This window comes from Pleurodeles waltl, chromosome 6 (genome assembly GCF_031143425.1).
Source record: "Pleurodeles waltl isolate 20211129_DDA chromosome 6, aPleWal1.hap1.20221129, whole genome shotgun sequence".
NCBI classification, from domain to species: domain Eukaryota; kingdom Metazoa; phylum Chordata; class Amphibia; order Caudata; family Salamandridae; genus Pleurodeles; species Pleurodeles waltl.
In genome coordinates this window covers 1,664,088,636-1,664,109,696 of record NC_090445.1, presented here as the reverse complement: position 1 = coordinate 1,664,109,696, position 21,061 = coordinate 1,664,088,636, and the positions used below count along the sequence as shown (strand labels likewise).

At 42.7% G+C, this 21,061-nt stretch overlaps 1 protein-coding gene across 1 annotated transcript in view; it reads right to left on the bottom strand.

The window, feature by feature from the left end:
* Positions 1–624: 624 nt before the first annotated feature.
* QSOX2 (quiescin sulfhydryl oxidase 2) overlaps positions 625–21,061 on the bottom strand; it is a 214,702-nt gene continuing 194,265 nt past the window's right edge. The window contains exons 11-12 of the mRNA XM_069241624.1: positions 12,355–12,537; positions 625–2,813 (exon numbers count right to left, since the gene is read on the bottom strand). Of these exons, the coding sequence (XP_069097725.1) occupies positions 2,263–2,813; positions 12,355–12,537 (734 nt within the window). The 3' untranslated portion in view covers positions 625–2,262. The remainder of the gene's footprint in view (positions 2,814–12,354; positions 12,538–21,061) is intronic.

The window sequence follows — 21,061 nt, the reverse complement described above, 5'->3', positions numbered from 1 at the left end:
TAGAGGTTTCCAGTTGGGGAAATATTTTCTTAAAGCACAGGTTAAGTTGCCTAAATTTAACAGCAACACAAAGCCGGTGCCCTTTTGTACCGTACTCCAACGGGGTTCAGTTTGTCACACATAGCATTGGGGTTACCTTTCTCTAAATGCTACCATATCTCGTATATCTGGGGACAGATTTGGTTCTGGTTGGAAAATCCAATGCAGCACAAACTACTCTTGCTGTGGCGTTTTTTGTGCCAGGAAAATAAACATTTCTACACTCGATTAAAGAGCCTTGTACTGTCCACTGCCTTTATCCGGGTTCCTCAGACATATGTCTGCATGAAACACAATGGCCATCCCAAAGATGAACTGAGCTCACCAAATGTGCTACTGTAATACTGATTCTAACGAAAGCGCCAATGATACATGCTCACACACTGGGACTGGAGCAAATATATATCTGAACTGTGTACCACACATAATATCTTGCACATGCACACTGGCCTATTGTGAGGCAACATCATCTGAAACCCATCACAAATGAGTCTTTCATGGAGGGCAAACCACTGCTGCTTCGAGGCCCCTCAGTCCCACCAGCCCATATCCTACCATGCCCAAAATGTCATAATACAATAATGCCACAGGACAATGATACTTTTTATTTTGACACATAGTAATGAAAAAAATACAAAGCTCACAGAGAACGCCCAAAAATAGAAATCTTGAATCACTCTTTCATAGTAGTCTCTGTTAATCAAAGTCACAGATTCATTGGCAAACGGTGCTCTCATATTACCAGTGGAGCCTTATTACATTATAACGGAGAACGAAAGCTCCAGCCTTTCAACAGCTCCAAGACTGATGCATAGTGGGTCCTATGTAATAACTATCTCTCAGGTTGTAGATCACTGAGAAGTTCTCTGGTGTGGTGTCTCTGGGCCAATGAAAACTTTGGCTCTCTGCTACAAAAATCTATAGATATCTGGATTATTAGAGGAGAGCTCCCTCTTCAGAACTTCAACCGGACTAGATTATATCATGCATCATGGAGAGAATTTACGGACTCCTTCGTGAAAATTGCACTTTTACAATGCCTGAAAATTACAAAAGCAGCATACAAACATATGCAGACGATGACAGGCTGTAAGAGAAGCCAAGGACCCTTCCCCCTGTGTCCCTCCTCCCTTTCCTCCACCTCCCATCAGGCCAACGGAGATTAGCAAAATCTCTCCCAATCTTGGTCTCGGAAAGATCAAAGCTCCATGCAAATCCACGTCCTTTGCTGCGATCACAGGCAAAGAAAGAAACGCCCAGAGGTCAAAGTCCCTTTGTGCAAAACAAAATACGGCTGCAACAGAAATAGCCACGAAAAATAAATAATCGATCATTTCACAAAATAAAATACAATCCTCTGTAGGATACTATGTTCTGAAGACAAGACAGCAGCACCAATGACGTCTTCCAAATGAGAAGCTTAAATAAAATATCTTATGAGCTGAACAGAGGGGCTGTCCTGGGCAAATCTGAAAAGAAAGAGAATAGCAAGAAAAGCATTTAAAAATATTAATTGGCCACTTTCCACTTGGAATGTCGTGGGGTGAAGTTTAAAAAAATCTTCAGAAAATATACCACTGAAAAGTTATAAATGGAGCAGACCAACAATCTGCCCCAATGGCTTTCCTGTCAAATTAGGCGAAACCCAAAACGGAATTAGTCCACTGTGATAATTTGGTCGCGAGATGACACAGGAAGAAAAATAACCGGAAAAAGAAAAGCCACTGCTGATTACAAACTGTGCCATTTAAAGCAAAAAAGACATCATCGTTCCAAAAAAAAAAAAAAAAGAAAAAACACACCGGAAAAAAGAAAATTGCAGCCAAAAAAATGTTTGCATATATGTTGAGCATATTGTGGCTTCCACAAAAAGGATTTATTTTTTTTATTTACAAAATGGCCCAAAAACCAAACTGGACCACTGATCCATAAAAATTGTGTTTTTTTTTTCCCACCAGCCGAGTTCTTGTATTTTTTTGTGTTTCATAAATATTTTTTCAAAAGGTGCTTGAGTGTAGTCAAACCGTTGTATTCTACTGTAGTATGGGAAGTAGGCAGCAACAACCTCTGATGAGAGCCAGTGGAGGAGAACAATGAACACGTTATAAAAGACACCCATAAATATTAAAGCTGGTATCTGGCACAGATGTTCTGGATAGGGTGATAATGCTGTTTCAGAATAAAAAAATAAAAATAAAAAAAAAGACCAAGATAAAGAAAGTCCTACACATATGGGCGGCTATACCTAACTTTCCACCGCCTGGATCTCATTCGGAAGAAAAAGTACATGATCATCAGGAATAAAGAGGAGGCAACATATAGAACCACGCAGAGGCTCATGTCGATGTTCGAAAATCCGACCCCCAAAAAGGAGATCGAATGTTTATCCGCTTCCGGCACAGCCACTTTCTCTAGCCCTCTTCTACTGTTGTCTCTTGGACCGGGGTGGCTATTCTGCACCAATTTATCCGGGATCTCAGGCTTCAGTTGGGAAGCCTCTTTGGAATCCTGGACTGCATTGTTGTCCTGCCCACTTTGGTTCTTGTTCAAGGTTTCGACTTTTTTTTCGGCCTCCGCGTTTTCAGCCTGCTTCTCGTCAGTCTCCTTCATAGTGAACTGCTCGGACGCATTATCGATGCTGTAGAAATGCTTCAGGAAGGCCAGCACCTCTGCTTCATTCCAACTATGAGGTTCCTTTTCGCCACGGCACAAGGGACAGAGATCATGGGTGGGCCACTGAACTTTGGGGAACTGGGGATCCTCGCTGAGGGCACCTGGGTAATAAAGGACACAATACAGTTCAATGCACAAGTTCAACATTGTCACTTCAATTACAAGACAAAAAAACACACTTTCTGCTACAATTCGATTAACATGTTTTTAATACTAGGGACTGTCTAAAATCACTAGAGTGCATTTTCCAAATCCCTGGTAAAAGACCATGTGAATGCTTAGTCATGAAAAGTAAGGAAATATGTGGTAAAGTCATTTTGTCACTTGTAATTAGATTTGAAGGTTAAGCCTTGCCCTGCAATTGTACAAGGGAAGCTTCCACTAAGAAGTGCTTTGCAAGTAGATTAAAAAATGGGCATATATACAGATGTACACAAAATCAACCATATGCACAGAAAACTCACAAACATGAGCTCAACCCTTATTAGAGTAAGAAAAAGTTTAAACTATCTTCCAGTTCTGAAAACAAACTTGCAATGCTTTTAACATCAGGTGTGCTAGGATTCTGCTTTTGTTGTGTGTATGTTGCAGGGGGGTCTGTAACGAGCAGGCAAAACTAGCACCTGTGTGAAATGGTGGAATTAAACCACTATTGACACAAAATGAGGACTTGTGTGCAAGATCACTCTATTGTAATGTAAAGAAACATAATATTTGTTACCCCAGACAATGAAAGACACAGACTCTTGCGAATTCAATTAGCAACAGGGATTGAAATGATCTTCGGTGAAAAACACAAGACTTGATACTGATTCAAGGGTGTCTTCAGTAAGCAGAACCTACTCACTTTCAGATCTTAGCTAGCACCTGATATGATGGATTTTTTCATTCCACTGCTAGACTATCTGATGACTTTCAGAGTGAATAAACAAGACTGGGGTTGACTTCGATCACTCCAGCTTTCAGTGCAGTGGATCTAAAGGAACAAAGTCTCTACAAAGGCTCTACAGCATCCTGGAGCCACACAATTGTGTCAACTTTCGGGCCACAAATACCATTCATCACTTTGCCTTGTCTAGAGCTTGTGAACATAAAATGTACATGACACAATCTACAAATACCTGGCACAATCCTTACATCAAGGATGATGGTGGGTCTCTGAAGCAACAGAAGTGCATTCATCAAGAAGCACAGAATGTATATCAGTCAACAGAGAAGGGACAAATGAAACCATTTTACATTCTTGGGATGCAAGTCCACCTTTCCAACTATGAAACCTTCTCAGAGGGAAAATATGTTGATATTATGAAAGACAGGGATCTCGAGGGCTTAGGGTTAGTGAGCACATGTTAAGACAATCAAACAACCAAAATCTTCACTGGTGTACAAAGGAATCCAGACAAGGGAAACAATGACAAAAACAGAACTGAGTGAAACGAGGGTGTAGTAACAAATACCTTGCAATTCAGTAGACAGCAATACTCTTAAAACCAACATCAAGTCGCAACACTGGCTCGGACTATAAAAGAAAGACACTATAGGCTACACTAGAAGATTCGTAAAAACGTTTACGCATGTGTTAGCCCGTTCACAGGCAGAAGATTAATAAAATATCACAAAGAATATATAAGACTACGAGTCTGACATTCAACAAACATTGGCGTACGCTTACTGCGAACAACTTCTCTCTGCAGCCTGGCAGCTCATCCCTACATATTCCAGATTACCAAGATCCTAGCTTTGGGAAAGTGATTTTACTAAGAAATCTTTCAAGAAGCTTAAAAAGTAAAGATCTGAAAGTTGGTTACATAAGAGTTAGTCTCAATACTATATGAAGGGAGTTCATTAAAATATGGGGAACTGCATAGAAATGTATGATTAGTATGGGGAAAATAAAAAAATCCTAGTCTATACTGTACGCAGTGGTACCTCAAGACCCTTATATGCGGACTACACAAAACTGGATTAAAATTATAAAATAAGAACAGTTCTTTCAACAGCTGGCCTTAGGAGGCATTGCGACATCTGGCATCTGCAATAAAATGTTTATAGTTTTAACCATCTCTCTAGGGATTGGTGTCTTTGATGGATTCGTGTGTTCTTTTTTTATTCTAACATCAGGCTGGGAATCCACTGCAGATGTGGAAGGATTAAAGTCATACAGTTTACCTAAGAGATCATATCCATCTCATTGTCCCTGTCCACCATTCAATCGATGGGGAGTTAAACATTTAAGTCTTGCCGCTCGGCAGCCACCTTCAGAATTTTTTTTCTCAGAAGCATGGAAAGCGCAAAAGTATCATTTTCAACATCACAAGTGATTCGTTGAAAGGGTCTAATGCTACAAAACTGAAGTAGGAGCAAGAAACCTTTTCTCTTCTAGCAAGTAATTGTTCAAGCGCTGCATATTTTTGCCTTTAGACTGCAAAGAAGCATATTTGGCCACATAAGCATTCCTCACTCACCACTGGAACACAACTCCGAGTTCGCACCAATGTCTTCGCAAAGAGTTTACTTTTCAGCATCCTGCTGAAGGCGGTGTTTCGGATCTAAGGACTAACTTTACCGTCTCAGGTTTTTGCAGTCTGACCTGACTGCTTTTTGAACCCTTTATGCCTTACCTGTAAAGAGATTTGTGCACTTGGATGTAACAGTAAAATTACTCTCATTGTGTTGATATATGTACTGGGAAACGCCCAAAAAGGTCAGAGCTCATTCCTAAAACCCACCAACATGAGAAATGCAATACGACATATGAAGCTGGCCCCTGGGGTGAAGGCCCTATACCCTACGTGGACTAGTAGATCAAGTGAATTATTTTAATACTGCTATGTTGAATGTACCGGATACTCCTTGTCCTAACAATGATGGATAATTGCACTTCCTATGAAGCTATGTAAGACCCAATGATGGAGAATATTTTTACTCTACAAACTGCATTACAATGCAATTTTGTACAAGTCTGAGATTAGTTTTGATCAAACCTGGAGCAAACTAGATTTGGGCCTATCTGTATCCTCACAACACTTTCCGGGAAGGAATCCTTAGAAGTCTGCAGCAATTGCACCATCAGCTCCTTGTGCCATGATTCAGAAGCAGGGCATTTATTCGCAAAAAAGGTGCATTATTAGCTAATCAGAGTAAATTTAAAGACTATAACAAAACTATTTCTCCGTGTAGCGACAAAGTTCACTATAGGTGCTCAGTTCTATTATTCTATTACATGTTTCATTGTTGATGTAAGTGAAGGAACAACAATGCAAGAACTACCTTTGGGACTGACCGACAGTAAACCTGAAAGAAAAAAAAAAACGACTTGTAAAAATCCTGAAAAAGCAGAGCCCAGGTTTAGGCACATATTAGAAGCATTGATCATTGCACTGGAAAGAAATTCAATGCCAACATCTCTTCTACATCTGAGCTGACACTGCTTTCATTAATCACTGCTCAGAATGAATACCCGGGGCCACCATTAGAGGCAGAAATGGCATCCATTATTGCAGCATTACTCAGGCTCACATTTCTATGCACTCAGCACAAGTAAATGGTGATTAGGAAGTCGAGAAAGACATGAAGTCATTCAGGTAAAATCATCCGGCCTTGCCTTGGAAGGAAGCGCTCATGGACAGCGATTGCTTGTTTCTACAACGTCATGTTGGGTTTGCTTGGATTTATTCTGAATGTGCATAATGTGTGACCTTACTGTGCCTCTATGTGCTTTGTGTGAGGCAAAAGCACAAAGAAGGCGTATTGCATAATCATAATATGATTTGTCAAGCACCTAGTTACGTCAACTGCTGTGTCCAAGCGCTGGGGTTTTCCTTTCGATGGTACAGAGATGCCAGAGTGGCAGATCTTATATAGATCTAAATAACCAAGTTTTTGGTTTCTTACGAAAAGATAACTCAGATGTTTCCTGAGTACGCAAGAGAAGCAGGGGGTTCCACAGCTTGGCCTCCAAAACTCTGAAGGAGCAACCTCTGATACGAGCTCTTTTAAAGGTGGGAATATTCACTAAGGCAGCCCCCGTTGGTCAAGTTTCTCTTAGGAGAATAGGCCGCACCCAATGGGTGTAAATACCTAGGACTTTGCTGTTCAAAAGTTTGTGGCAGCAGCACAAGGCTTCAAAGGAAAAATGCTGCTACAAACAGAGCCAGTGCAGCTTTGCCAGAGCTGGGGCTGAAGGGCAACATCTAGGCTAATTTAGTAGAAGCCGAGCTGCCATATTCTGCACCTGCCGGAGTCTCATTGATCGGCACTGAGCAACCCCCCAGTACAGTACATTGCAGTAGCCCAGTCCAGACATAATCAAAGACTGGACCACGGTCTTCATAGCTGCCTCTGGCAGAACGATGTGCATTTTTTTCAGGGATCTTAAGATCCTGAAACATTGTCCTACTAGGCCCGTGATTTGACTCTCAAATGATAACCGAGTCAAACCAAACTCCCACATTTTTGACTCTGGGCTTGGGTACAAGTAAAGGGCCCAGAGAGTCAGGCTACCAAGTATTCCACCAGACTCAGGGATGCTTGCCCAGGATGAGTACCTCAGTCTTCCCAGAATTTAGCTTGAGGCAACTGAAGCTCATTCATTCCGCCACTTCTGCCAAGCCGGATCGAAGCAGCACCGCTGTGTTGGCAGAGTTTTGAGAATGGGTGACTATTAACTGTGTATCAACAGCGTACAATACGATGTTAAAGCCGTATCGCTCAACGATATCAGCCAGGAGGAGCATATACTGACTGAACAATGTCGGGCTCAAGAACAGCCGAGGCACCCCCCGGAGCAGAGGAAAAACCTTCGAAGCATAGGGTCTGAGAGCCACCTAAAAATTGGGGTTCTGTAAAAAGCAGGCCAACCACCGCAGGGCAATGCCCCAGATTCCATGGCTGCACAACCATTCAAGGAGCGGGCTATGAGACCCGGTGTCAAATGCTGCGCTAAGATCCCGCTGGAGCAGCTCAGTAGCGTCCCCTCGGTCCCCAGCTTGTCGAATAGATTCAGCAATGAACAGTAAAGCTGACTCTGTGCTGTATTGGGGGCGAAAGCCTGATTGAGTTTTGTAAGAGATCTCTAGCTTCGATGAATAATGAAAGTTGCTGATTTACATATTTTTCTGCCACCTTAGACGTGAAGGGAAGTAACGAGATAGGTCCAAAAATCTCAAGCTTAGTAGCACTGAGCAAAGGCTTCTTTAGCAGAGGCACTATGGTGGCGTGTTTCCAGGACTGAGGAACTTGTCCATTGCTAAAAGAGATGCTAAGGAGATTCCACGTTCCACAATGGCCGGGGATGCAGGATCAGAAGGAGCCCCTGACTTCACTGATGCCATAATCTGAATGAAATCCTCTGTTGTTATCGGTTTAAAGCAGGAAAAGAGCTTCCTTATCCAAGGGGCGTTTCGGACAGCCTCAAGAAAGGTGGAATATATAGAGGCAACCTTGTAAAAAAACAAAATGCTGAGGGAGGGTGTTACAGCGGGCTTCACATGGAGGAATAGCCACCGAGACGCGATCAAGAGAAGAGACTTAACTATTGAGAAAAGTTCACGGGAAGAGTTCTGAGATGTCTTTTTTCTACCTACAAAGAAATTGTGCCGCGTGATCCTAATTTGCCTGTGATAGTCCTTTAGAGCTATGCGGTAACTGATCTTATCTGTAGGGTTAAACTTTGTGCCCCAGATGCGCTCTAGACACTTGCAGCTTTTCTTCAAGCTGTGTAGTTCTTCGCTAAAGCATTCCGCCGAAGGGTTCATTCTATTGACAGTACGCTCAACAACTGGTGCCATCTAATCCAGTGCACCCTAAAACCACTCTGCTAACTGAGAATCAGCTGTGGCAATACAGTGCTCTACAAGAGGACAGCTACTTTCAAAGCTGGGGTAAACGCGCCCGGGGTCACATTGTCCCATCTTCGAGTCATAATTGACTGACTAGTGGCGAGTAATTGCTTTGGTGAGCATAAAGGCACAGGGAAAGATACCACAAAATGATCTGTCCATGGAAGCGGTATAGGAGGGTCAACCACCAGGTCGGATGGATTGGAAAACACGGGGTCTATCGTGTGACCCATCCTATGAGCTGGCGTGTGCACCAACTGCAATGCTTCCAAATCAGCTACCAGGGTGGCTGCTGCCCAAAAAAAATCGGCATCATCAACATGAAGAAGCAAGTCCCCAATTATCTTAAAAGTCGAATACTTTAAAACGTAGTCTTGCAGAATATTGGCTAAAGAGGCAGGAAAAAGTGAAGCCGAGCCAGGAGGCCAACAAATCAAGAACACTGTTAGCGTAAAGTTACCCGAGAGCGCAAGATAGAAAAAAGCTGCCCCACTCCCAGCATTTGCAATCTCTGAGAAGGTGCAACGAGTAGATTGTCTATGAATAAATGCAATCCTGCCTCCCCTTTGCAAAGGTCCATCAAGACTAACAAAGACATAACCCTGAGGAATGGCCATATAAACGTTGGGAACTGAACTTTCTGAAAGCCATGTTTAAGATAAAACGATGGTGTCTGCGGAGTGGTCGATCAGGAAAACATACAGTTCCAATTTGGGCTTAGCTAGTGACCGACAGTTTATAGAATAAAAGTGTGCCATTGAGGGAACAGGGGATGTTTGTTTCCCAATGGTTTTGGGCTCTGCAAGTGTAAAACATTAAACCCACACTTACCGCAGCAAGAACTAGCTTGCATGGGATCCAGCATCTCACAAGAATGGTTCAGTAGCGCCGAACCCAGGGATTTAAGCTTCCTAGGAGAGTAGTGCAGGGAGGTTACGGTTAAATGGGCAGGGGACCAGGCCCTGGCGTCGGCCAGGCGTAGACAGGCTTGCCTTTGCCGCGCCCGCTGCTCGGCCGTGCAGCTGCCATCATTAACTAACCCGCCTCTAGAAGGGGGGCGTGGAAGTCCCAAGTAAGCAGCAAAACCAGTGGGGACAACAGAAATTGAACTGGAGCCCAACAGCTGTGCTCCCTCCAGGCAGGCTTTCCTACCCGATGGAAGCTACTGGTGAAATTAAAAAACACATAAATGAAACGGTGAGAAAAACTATAACACGAAAAACAATTAAAATCACAGGGAGCCCATCTAAGATGGTGCCCAATAAAGTAGAACCAGGCAACTCCGCCCATACTAGAGCGCTACAAGGAACAGAAAAGTGCAAATAAGGTTGTTGCCACAGCAACCCCCGGTGTGACAGGCCAAGCAGTGTAGAATGACCGCACCAGAGCAGAAACCGCATGCAGCTTCCATCATTAAATAGGGTGCCGCTAGAAGGGGGCGTGGCAGTCCCAAATAAGCTGCAAAATCCGGGGGGACAACAGAAAACGAACTGGAGCCCAGCAGCTCCGCTCCCTCCAGGCAGCCTTCCCTACCCGATGGAAGCTACTGGAGAATATAACTAGAACATTCAAAAAACAAGAGCTGGACTGAAAACGCTGACCTTTCAGTTCACTGAAATAACTCGGAGGACAATGTTTTTTAATATTGGTCAGAATTTCAACAGTTTGGTTTCAGATAAATATGAGAAGCCAGGCTTTCCATAAACTGGCACTTGAGTAACTGACTCCATGTTGTGTTTTGGGTCCTGCATAAAGTATTATGGGTTAAATGCCAGCCCTGAACATTTATTACAAAGGTTGACTTGGCTTTTTTTTTGGGACAAAATGTAGCACCTTGAAGAGTATCCCTTGCTCCACATGGGTGGGTGTGTAAGGGGTGGCAGGAAGGGCCGGAGGGAATCCCATACATGACCTCACGTTATCAGCCAGGATGGACAATTTGACAGCGTCTGTAGTCTACTCTTTGCGCTCACAGGCATAATCAGGAACAGCAAATCTCAACAGACCATAGTGAACAAGGTATCACCAAACATGAAGGATGTAGTCTGCCTGGGTGAACAAAGAGAAGTAAGCGGGCACACATCTTGCATTCAGCAGACGTCCTTACTGCTACATCTTTTTAACCAAATACTCTTTCCCCATAATCACATCTGTGTACTCACATGTGCATTTCTAAAATGGAAGGGGGGAGAAATATGTGCAAGAAACGCTGAATTTTAGAAACATCAAAAGAGGAAAGAGGGACTGATGATAACTGGGGAGCATGTGCTACATGGGGCTTGGGAAGTAGTCTTTAGAACCCATTGAACTGAGAGGTAGGAAAGCATCTCAGGCTGTGGCTTGGGAGCACAATAGGAGAATTTGTTAGTCTGAGTTTTGTTGTTACGGTCTAAGATTATGTACTTAGCCAGAGAGATCTGCTTCTACAAGAATGCAATGTGTCTTTGTGAAGGTAAGCCAGCTGTTGCAAAGAGAGTGCCTTGAGTTAAAGCAGTGCTTAATTTGTAAATAAAAACGTACCGGTGCCCAACGCTCTCCTCTGAAACAAGCAATCTTGGGCTTCTTTAATCCATTTGCAGCCACTCTCTGTCCCTTCAGCTCTCTCTTGCAGCATTCTGCTTTCTCCCTTGGTGATGCTTTTTCGTTTGTCTCTTCCTCTGCCTTCCCTGTATGTGTTTTTACTCGCAGTAAATGCCTGATGCAGAAAACTAGGTACCGGTGCTCAAAAATAAGTGCCGGCACACCGCCCCAGAAACTGCCAGCACCCAGCCCCAGAAACCACCGGCTCAAATTAAGCACTGAGTTAAAGTGTGTAAATATGAGGATGAAAATGATCAAACGTTTCTGCTACAACAGTAAAGTCATGCTCCGGAATGGAGGACAGCTCTTAAACAGGCCATCTGCGTACATGACCAAACATAGATCCTGCCACGCATCTTTGAAATTACTGAAACTTGCACAACAGTCCTGCTCAAGTAAGTTGTCTTCGCTAAAACAGGAGGTGGAGTAGTTGTCAATGTGGGATTTAACGTTGGGGTGAGAATCATAGTAAGGTAAATTTGCTCTGGCCATGGTTGCATTTGCTAAGGATTTTCGCCTGGAAAAAATCCATCTTAGACGTGCTGCATTTCAGTGAGTAGCTGCCCGTCCAGGTCAGAAGCAGCTCTAGAAACTTTTGAGCTTGGTCACGCTGCTGACGGACACCCGACAGTAGAGATGCAAGATCCTTGCGATCAGTGGGATGCTTCCTCACCAGGACTAGCCAAACCCACCACCATGCCCTCTCACAGGAAACTTCCACTTGTGCATCTCTGTTGTTTAGGAACTTTTTATGTGGTTGCAACCCCACCGGAGAAACTAGAGACCTGAAAAAGCATTGGTCTAATGCTGAGAAACATTCTAAACGTCACAGACTAAGTGCATTTGTAGCTTCTGAAATCGTCCTCGTAAATACAATGTAACTTTGCCCTTTCACAATGAAAAGCGGTCCTAACATACATCGTCACCTTTAAAAGGCATCTACTACATAAAGTGACGCGTTAGCCACGTAACAAACTCGAGAGAGGTCTGCCGGAACGATCGGACAAAAAAAAAAAAACAATCCAGGCTATTTTTCCAAGCATGAATTTTGGGACAAAATAGCTCCTGGGGCCCTCCCCATGAGGGCAGCCAATTCACTCCCTCCTGTGATGTCATTAGGGGGGTATATTTTTGCTTCATGTAAATAGATAAATAAATCAGTGCTTGTGCCTGATCAGTGCTTCATGAGCAGAAAAGAACATCCCTGGTCCCACAAACGTACCTGCAATCCTGTTGTTCACCACGTTGTGTTTCTGCCAGAGCCAGAGCACAGCACCATTTGCGCTTTTCACGGATTCCATGGATTCCTTCGCCATCTCCTCAAAGTGTTCCGCGCACTCCCGGCACCCGAAAAAGTGCTGGATGTACCTTCTCATGACCTTCAGCACGTCTGGGTGGCTCGGATCTACAAGAGATAGGAAGCACATGCCCATCAACACTCAGCATCTCAGGGAATTGTTTCTGGCTGTTAAACTTCTCAAAATTGGGATGTACCAACAGGTTTGCAAAATGTAGGACACAAAAGTTTCAATTTGCAGAGTACCAGGGCATACTTTCACAAATTACTCCAGTAACAAATTCCAAGGAGTCCAATGCAAATACATTTTCATGCCTTCTTTGGCAGATTTAAGGTGTCTGATAGCCAACAATGGAAGGTCCCGGCTACTAAAATCTGCGACCATATTCCCATGCGCACTAATGCTGTATAAGATGTCTTCAGCCTAGATAGACCGATAGGTTCCTCCTCCTCATACACACAGCAGCATCCACAGTGTGGCACAGTGGAGGCCTGCCAGTTCCATCAGTAGGACAAGGCCTTTGGCCCTTTCCCACTGATTTACTGGGACTTCCTATTTCAATTCTGCAGTGATCGGCCCTTCCAGGCAACAAAAGATGGTGCCACAGACTGCACCAGTCACAAAGTGATTCTGCCCAATGAACTGATCTGAGATAATAGCCAAGCGCAGAGTTAAGTTGAATCTCGTGTGGATTTAGCAGCAGTGTCTGCATTGTTCATGGCACGATGTACTGCCACGATTGATCACTTATGCATACACAGGATCTTGGTGCCCGTTCTCTGCTGCACATTACATGGCATTAAGTTTGTAATCTCTAATATGGCATGGGCTTTAGGCTGAAGAACATCAAAAGAACCCAATATTAATCAACCAAGAGTAAAAGCCTCCATCACAACCACACCGGCTCCACAGCAGGGTGGCAACAACAGTGGAGCCAGTGTGAGGGTAAACACTGATATCTACACCCTTGCAGATCACACACCAGGTGAACAACCTGGGGCGAGTTCTGCAACGTCACTGCGGGAAATGGTTCAACACTGCAGGAACACTTATCATTCGCTGTATGCACTACTGTGAAGGTGCATTTGTGCAGCTGCACCACTACTGTTGCATGCACATGTGTTGGGGGAGCGGGGTGGGGGGTTCTGAGCTTTAAGTATCTCCTGCAGCTGGAAGCTACCTCAGAGCACAGAAACCGCGAATGGCTGCAGCAGCAGATCACGAGGAGAAGCCTAAACTCAAAGAGGACTCTGAAAGTGATGTGGAAAGTCTCCTACCAAAGGCTGCAGTAGAGAAGCTTATCCTGCAAAAGATGCAACTCTATGGTACCACTTTCCTCCCTCGAGAACATGCTTCTCTGGCAAAGATCGTCTTAAACCTTAATGCGCCCATCACAGACAGCAGCGGAGGGAATTCCCTATAGAATCAACCTGGCCACTAAAATCTGGAGAGATCTCACCAGTGATGCAATTAATTCTACAAATATTACACTAAAAAGTGCTTACTGATTTTCTCAACAAGTCTAAGAGAAGACTAATTACAACGGCTTGTGCATATATATGATGAACCTCAGAGATGCTAGCTATAAGCACTCAATGGAGTAACGTGGGCACCAATGTGGCATTCAGCAAGGTTGTGGTACAAACATTTATCTGCCATCAAACATGCCAGTCACAGCTAGAAATTCATATATCTTTCTACTAAGAAAACCATGAAGAGAATAATGTATTCATGGCATTTCTGGTTCACAGGTTAGATGATCGACTGTAAGCACCAAGTATGCTAATGTTTTAACCGTGCCATGGAAGTGCCAGTCTGACCTCAGCCGCACCACTTGATGTTGTGATGTTGGGAGCAGAGTAGACGCAATACTGTATATCTTCTCCTTGCACTAGATTAATAAGTGTACTATTGGACTCTCTGACACCTCTTCGGAGTCATTTTAATGCCAGAGGGGGTGGAGGGTCATGTGGAAGGGTCTCCCCAATGGCTCATCTCCCCATCGGTGCATCAGCAGAAAAATGCAATAAAACCTCGCTGTGCTTTACAAAGTGTGTTCAGCGGTCTCTGGACCATCTTCCCACCACTGCATCTTTCTGCAGCCAAGAAGACACTGCACCAGGCAGAAGAGGCTACTACCAGACGTCCATGCCCTACCACTCAACGAAAGCAGGACAGAACCTTACCAGAGTAACTGCAAGGTCAGGAGGGAGAAGTCAGCAGCACAAAGTCCTTGTTTTTAAAGACGGATGCTGGACCTCAACATCTGCATGGGTGTTCATCATACCCAGAGAACAACTTGGGCAGATCCGAAGCCCTTTCTTTGTGTGTCTTATTTCACCCATGACAATTTATCACTATTTTCTCTTTTTTTTTTGCAGTTATAGTACGAACTTGCCCAAGTTAATTAAAGTGCTTTTTTTTGGCACAGACAGGTTAAGTATTTCCCCAGAACCACAAGTTGTTAAGCCGAGGTCAGAGTTTAAACCTGGTTCCCCAGTTCCAAAATTGCCAGCTCTGGCCAACAGTCCAAATCTCCCTCAAAGTACCACAGTGTAACCTTAAACCCAATTTTGATAATGATTTACACTTACCAATGAAAAACGTCAATTTAATTCCGTAATATACCACATCAATTTCTGAGGTGAAAAAAAAAGAAATCAGTCGACGTACCCCACAAACACGTGGCACAGCTACTATCCATGCAACATGCAAGTTTTCACAAGTAAAGATTTGAAAACCTAGGTGTGAGTGGCGGATATAGTGTGGCTTGCACCAACTAGTTAGCCAGTGGTTTGATCAGTAAAGGTGAGTATTTGCATGGTTTCTGCTGTCAGAAGTGCCTTTCCACAGTTTTGCATCCTTCTGACTCGATGGTGCAGTGTAAAATACAGTTCAGAGGGACAGAACTGGGATTTGTTTCAGGCTGCGCAGATTTCTTCATGACCTACAGGATACACCACACATAAAGCACATTTAAGACGGTCTGCTTACTCTTGTATATATATATATATATATATATATATATATATATATATATATATATATATATATATATATATATATATATATATATATATATATATATATCTCTCTCCCTCTCTCTCTCTCCCTCTCTCTCTCTCTCTCTCTCTCTCTCTCCCTCTCTCTCTCTCCCTCTCTCTCCCTCTCCCTCTCTCCCTCTCTCCCTCTCCCTCTCCCTCCCAGGCTCCACAGCCCCCACTTCCAAGCGCTCCATGTTAGTGGCCAAATTCTCTAAACACTTTTTCATTTTTTTTTTATTTTTAGAAAAGTTGAAAAAACAAACATTTATGTGCCAATGAAGGCTGATCTCAAATTAATAGGCACTAACATGGCACCAGGAAAGTCAGAGATTTCCCTTGATGACAGTGCAAATCCTGGGCCTTAGTATGATGTCACAACTACTTCCATAATAAAAAGGTAATTAACTGAAATCCCAAGGCGCACTTTGACTCAAACTCTATATACAAAAGGTTCCATAAATTCTAGGGGCCAAGTTGAGGTTGTAATGCTTCGTTATCTCAAACCTACATCTCTCTCCCCCTGTTTACAGGGGCTGTCTGCTGTGGGCTTCTACAAAACCTGTATTGGATTTAAAGTAGAGAAACCAGTGGTGGACAGTCATAGCTACCGCGTCACACGGAACATTTACGCTGACACATCACACAAAACAAAATTAAATTACGTCGCCTCTTTTCTATTGATGCTTAGAGGCATACCAACAAAGCCAAGCCTCTCAGCCTAATAACTAAAACCTACATCTGATGTGCAACAAGGGGAGAATTAGGTATGCACCCATTTAAATTTCTGGTTCAAATCTTTAATGCATTCATGAGCATAACCAAAAATTTCCACAAATTTCAACAGTGGGCTTCCTTCAGTGCATCTGTAGTGATATACCAGACTTAAAATATATGTTACATTTTGGTCTGATCCTTTCATAACTGGTAGTGCATGGTGTCTTCAATTTTTCTTTGCAACGAAAAGAAAGCTCCCCTTTGCCAGGTTCCGTTAGCCGGAAACCTTGTGATGACACCGCTGACCACTGCCCCAACCACTGGATTCAAATCCACCTGGGAATGACGGGAAAAGCTGTAGCACGACCGCATGTGTTGGGGAAAAAAGATTCAGGAGGTCGATTTGTATGAAAGACATGAGTAGAGGTCGCAACCGATGGCTCCAAAATTAATATGGAGATTTATTTTACCTATGAAATACAGCTAGAAAAAAAGGTAGAGAGCAGCGAGCTAAAAACGGCAATAAAATCTATAAAATCTACCCTAGAGGAGAATTCCTTGGGCATGGAATATTAAGCAGCAGCATATAAAAATGCAAGAGACCATGTTTGTGTTTTATAAACGCTGACAATAGCTTTTAGTGAAATGCAGGGACGCGGGGTCAGCCCGCTTGTCACATCAGCGGCAGCTCACTGGCGCACGGCCATCCGATCTTCATTCCTTGCTGGTAGGACACCTTCTGAGCCCAGCTATTATCAGAGACATTTTGATGACGCGTCAAATGACCCTCCCACCCCCTGCAGGGTGGGATCCAGCTGTCGCTAGCAGTGGGCTCCTGGGGGTAGCACTCCCCAGGATCGTCATCACAGCCACTCCAGCTCTTACCTACAGGTGCACAGTCAGGTGACAGGGACATGACAGGAGGGGAAGAATGCTCTAAACAGGCCACAGGATATAACAATAGAACAATTCGAAGATTCTGCGTCATACGCCCACTTGTACCCGAGACTTGTGATCAGTAACGGTATCTGAGAAGTGTAAGCGAACGATGACGGACGGACTGAGATTCACATGAAATAGAGGTGATCTTGGCAACTGACAAACTAACAGACCCCAAATGAATCCACAGATTAACACAAACCAGAGCTGAAGCTTTCCAATGCCTGATATTTTTCAAACACACGTCTGTGCCCCCTAATGTCAGAGAACAAGAAGCTTACTCCATAACCAAGGCTGAGTGCACGATAAGGCTCTACGTAGAGAGACAGGTTGCCTACCACATCTTTCAACTTAATTCTTTCCCCTGATTGGAGCGCAGCAGTACAGTATTGAGGTACTTTCTGTTAAAGGTCCACAAAGGCAGTACACAACAGAAGTTTGCACCCATGGCAACAACATCCTCTAGGCAGGGACCACCATGCAAAAATGTTGTAAATGCAGGCAAATCCATCCATCCCATGGTATGGCTACCGGTGATGCACCACTGAACGGCTGAGTGAAATTGTCTTTTGCCATCCCTGAACTTACAGATGCAGCAATATACTTCTAATATGGACCAGTACTCTTCATCTGAAGCAATGTTCAGGCACCTGAATTATTTCAAAACCACTAAAAGTGTGGGATCTGCAGATTTTTACTTCGCTGGCACAGTCAAACTCCTAAAGAGTCAGGCTCCGGACTAGCAACTGAAAGGCAGGTGTGCTTTCAGGAGTATTTCAGGAGCAGGGTGGAAGTCGGGAGCTGCACTGGAGATCATATTGCCTCAATCTAGCTCTCCAACAGTTAAGGTGATTGTAGAAGGGAGTGTATGGAATTTTTATAACATGACTAGGATGTTTGAACTGGTAAAAAGTAAGGCTATTAACACAGGAATGGTGGTGTGGTGAGGATCTAATCGTGTGCCATAGTCCCACATAAGAAGGGATTCAGAAAACAGATACTAAGATAAACTAAAAACCTGCTAAAATTCACCCAAACTCACTCCAGACCCAACGACAGAGGGCTTACACAATTAGCACATACACATAGCTCTTCTTTACCACTCATACCTACTGACTAACTTGGATGCATTATAAAGAAAAGTCAAATCCTGGTCCTTCTTTTTGGGTCATTTGCAGAAAGAATAATATAACATGTTCGAGTCTAAGGAGAACTACGAAACATGTAATGCCTGCCTCCCAAAACACAATGTCATAAGTCGGGGTCCCCAAACTTTTGCTGGCTACGAGCAACATATGTGAACAAACAAATGGGAGCACCAGCCCTGCGTTAATGACATTTTTAGAATTGTACAGGTGATGACGACATTATTGATAGAACTTACTATTACGAAGAAGGCTGCTATAACTAAATATTACAAAAAAGACTGCAAGAATTTAACAATACAAAGAAGACTGCTAGATCTTAATTTTCAAGGGAGACTGCTAGAACTTAATATTACAAAGAAGGTTGTTATAACTAAATATTACAAAAAAGACTGCTAGAACGTATTACAAAGAAGACTGTTAGAACTTGATATTACAAAGAAGACTGCAAGAACTTAACATTCAAGGAAGACTGCTATAACGTAACATTACAAAGAAGACTGCTAGATCTTAACATTCAAGGAAGACTGCTAGAACGTAACATTACAAAGAAGACTGCTAGATCTTAATATTACACTAAATATTACAAAAAAGACTGCTGAAACGTATTACAAAGAAGACTGTTAGAACTTGATATTACAAAGAAGACTGCTAGAACTTAATATTACAAAGAAGACTGCTAGAACTTGACATTACAAAGAAGCCTGCTAGAACGTATTACAAAGAAGACTGTTAGAACTTGATATTACAAAGAAGACTGCTAGAACTTAATATTACAAAGAAGACTGCTGGAACTTAATATTACAAAGATGACTGCTAGAACTTACTATTACAAAGAAGAAGTGAAACAGCAGTAATGCAATGGATTTCTGTAGGCAACAGAAGTAAATATGTAAATAACCTTTTCGAGGAAAGTTGTGACTACTATTACCGGCATTCCAAATTAACATCTGCTTCAGACACAAGTTGGGCATTCTCTCCGAAAGGGTTTTAGGTGGATGTTGTTGCAAATTGTTCATTTGTTTAGCAATAAAATCTATGTCAATTGGTTAACACATTTCAGGATTTAAAAACTATTTTACAGAGGGAAATGCAGTTCTTGCCCAAAGTGTGACTGGAACCAGAAGAAACTATTGACTTTCATAGCACACTAGGCAGTCATTTTGGTCAGCCTGTAAAGAGGAAGTTGGATATTCTACCTAAGCAATTTATTGGATGATTTAGAACCGAGGGGTTTATGTAAAGGACTTAAAGACAAATTATTATGAGTTAACGGACACCCCAGCCACAAAAATATCTAGTGATATTTTGTGGCAAATGGTGGATTTGTAAGCTTAACAGTGACATTAGTTCAACCCTGAAAGGACCCAAATACCACTCTGCAGAGGTAACAAGAGATTTCAATTTTTCCCAAAGAATTCTAAGGAATGTTGATAATCTGAGCATTTTAATGCATTTGGTTAGTAAAACTGCCCAATAAGGGTTGCAATTTAAATAGCCATTTCCAATGCTTCGCAAGGTTCTAATAAAATAATTGTCAGGTAATTTAGTGCCAACTGCTGTATTGACTTTCTCAGTAAATCAGTCACATTCTTTACAATATTGACCACTTTTAATGAAAATTAAGTACGGTATATAGAAATTATCTCTTCAAGGAACTTCGGAAAATTAGTGGCAAGTGGTGTGTTTTAAAGCACATTATGCTAGTAACATGGCCAACACTTAGTAGGAGTTAAAGCCCCTTTTACAGGAGGGTTGGGTGTTACCATTTTACTATGTAATTTTGCAGCGCAAGGTCCCTTTTCAGCTTAATACGTCATTACCGTTGGTCAAAACAAGATTTAAGCACACTTAGGGCTTGGGGGACATCTTAGATATTGCTGTGCCAAATAATGTGTTATTGTCAAGATTAGTACCATTTATTAAAAATTGGAACATTATAAGGACCGCTTTACAGCAGGTTGGAGAATAGCCACCAAATAATATATCACATTTAGTGGCAAGTGCCTTGTAAAGCATGTTAGTCCGGTTTTACTTGTAAAAGCTTGGCAGGAGTGAGGGCTCTCCTCAGTGATTGACGATTAAATATTCTGGGACAAGATGTATTTTGTAGCATGTTGGGCAATAACCCAGGTGAATGGAAGGTCAGATTTAAAGTTCACTTTATGAAATGGATTAAGTGTGCTCCCTTATCAATTTGGGTGCATTGAGCAGCAATGCAGTTAATAGCTCATCGGGCCAGTTACAATGGGTAATACGTGATAGAGTGCAAAAGCCTCTTCATCTATGAGCTAGGATTCTCTCTCTGGAACACTTTGACATTAATTTCACACTGAAGCAAATGTTGTGCAACTTTTTAAACACCAAGAGTCATTAAACGGAATTGTTAAACGATCCCCTGAAAACTTTCCAAAATAAATGAATAATTTAAGAAACTGGATTGAAATATTACAAAGAGCCACAACATTGCTTCAGTCAAATCACTTTCCATATTTCCATGATACTCATTACGAATTGTTGCAATTTGGCACACACTGCAATCAATTAGCCTGAAAATATCTTGCCAAAGCCCACAAAAGCTCATACAGGGATCTTTTTTATAAGGCTTCATATACAGTGGGCTATTCTGACCAGCTTCCCTGACTAGCACACTGTGGCTGCAGAGCTGCTGCGATTGCACACATTTAAGCTGTTAGACTTGGTTCAAGTGCAGAAACCAGAACCAGACGACAGCAGAATAGTGGTGTTGGCTGTAAGCATTGGAGGAGGCTGTGGGCTTGCGTAGAAGT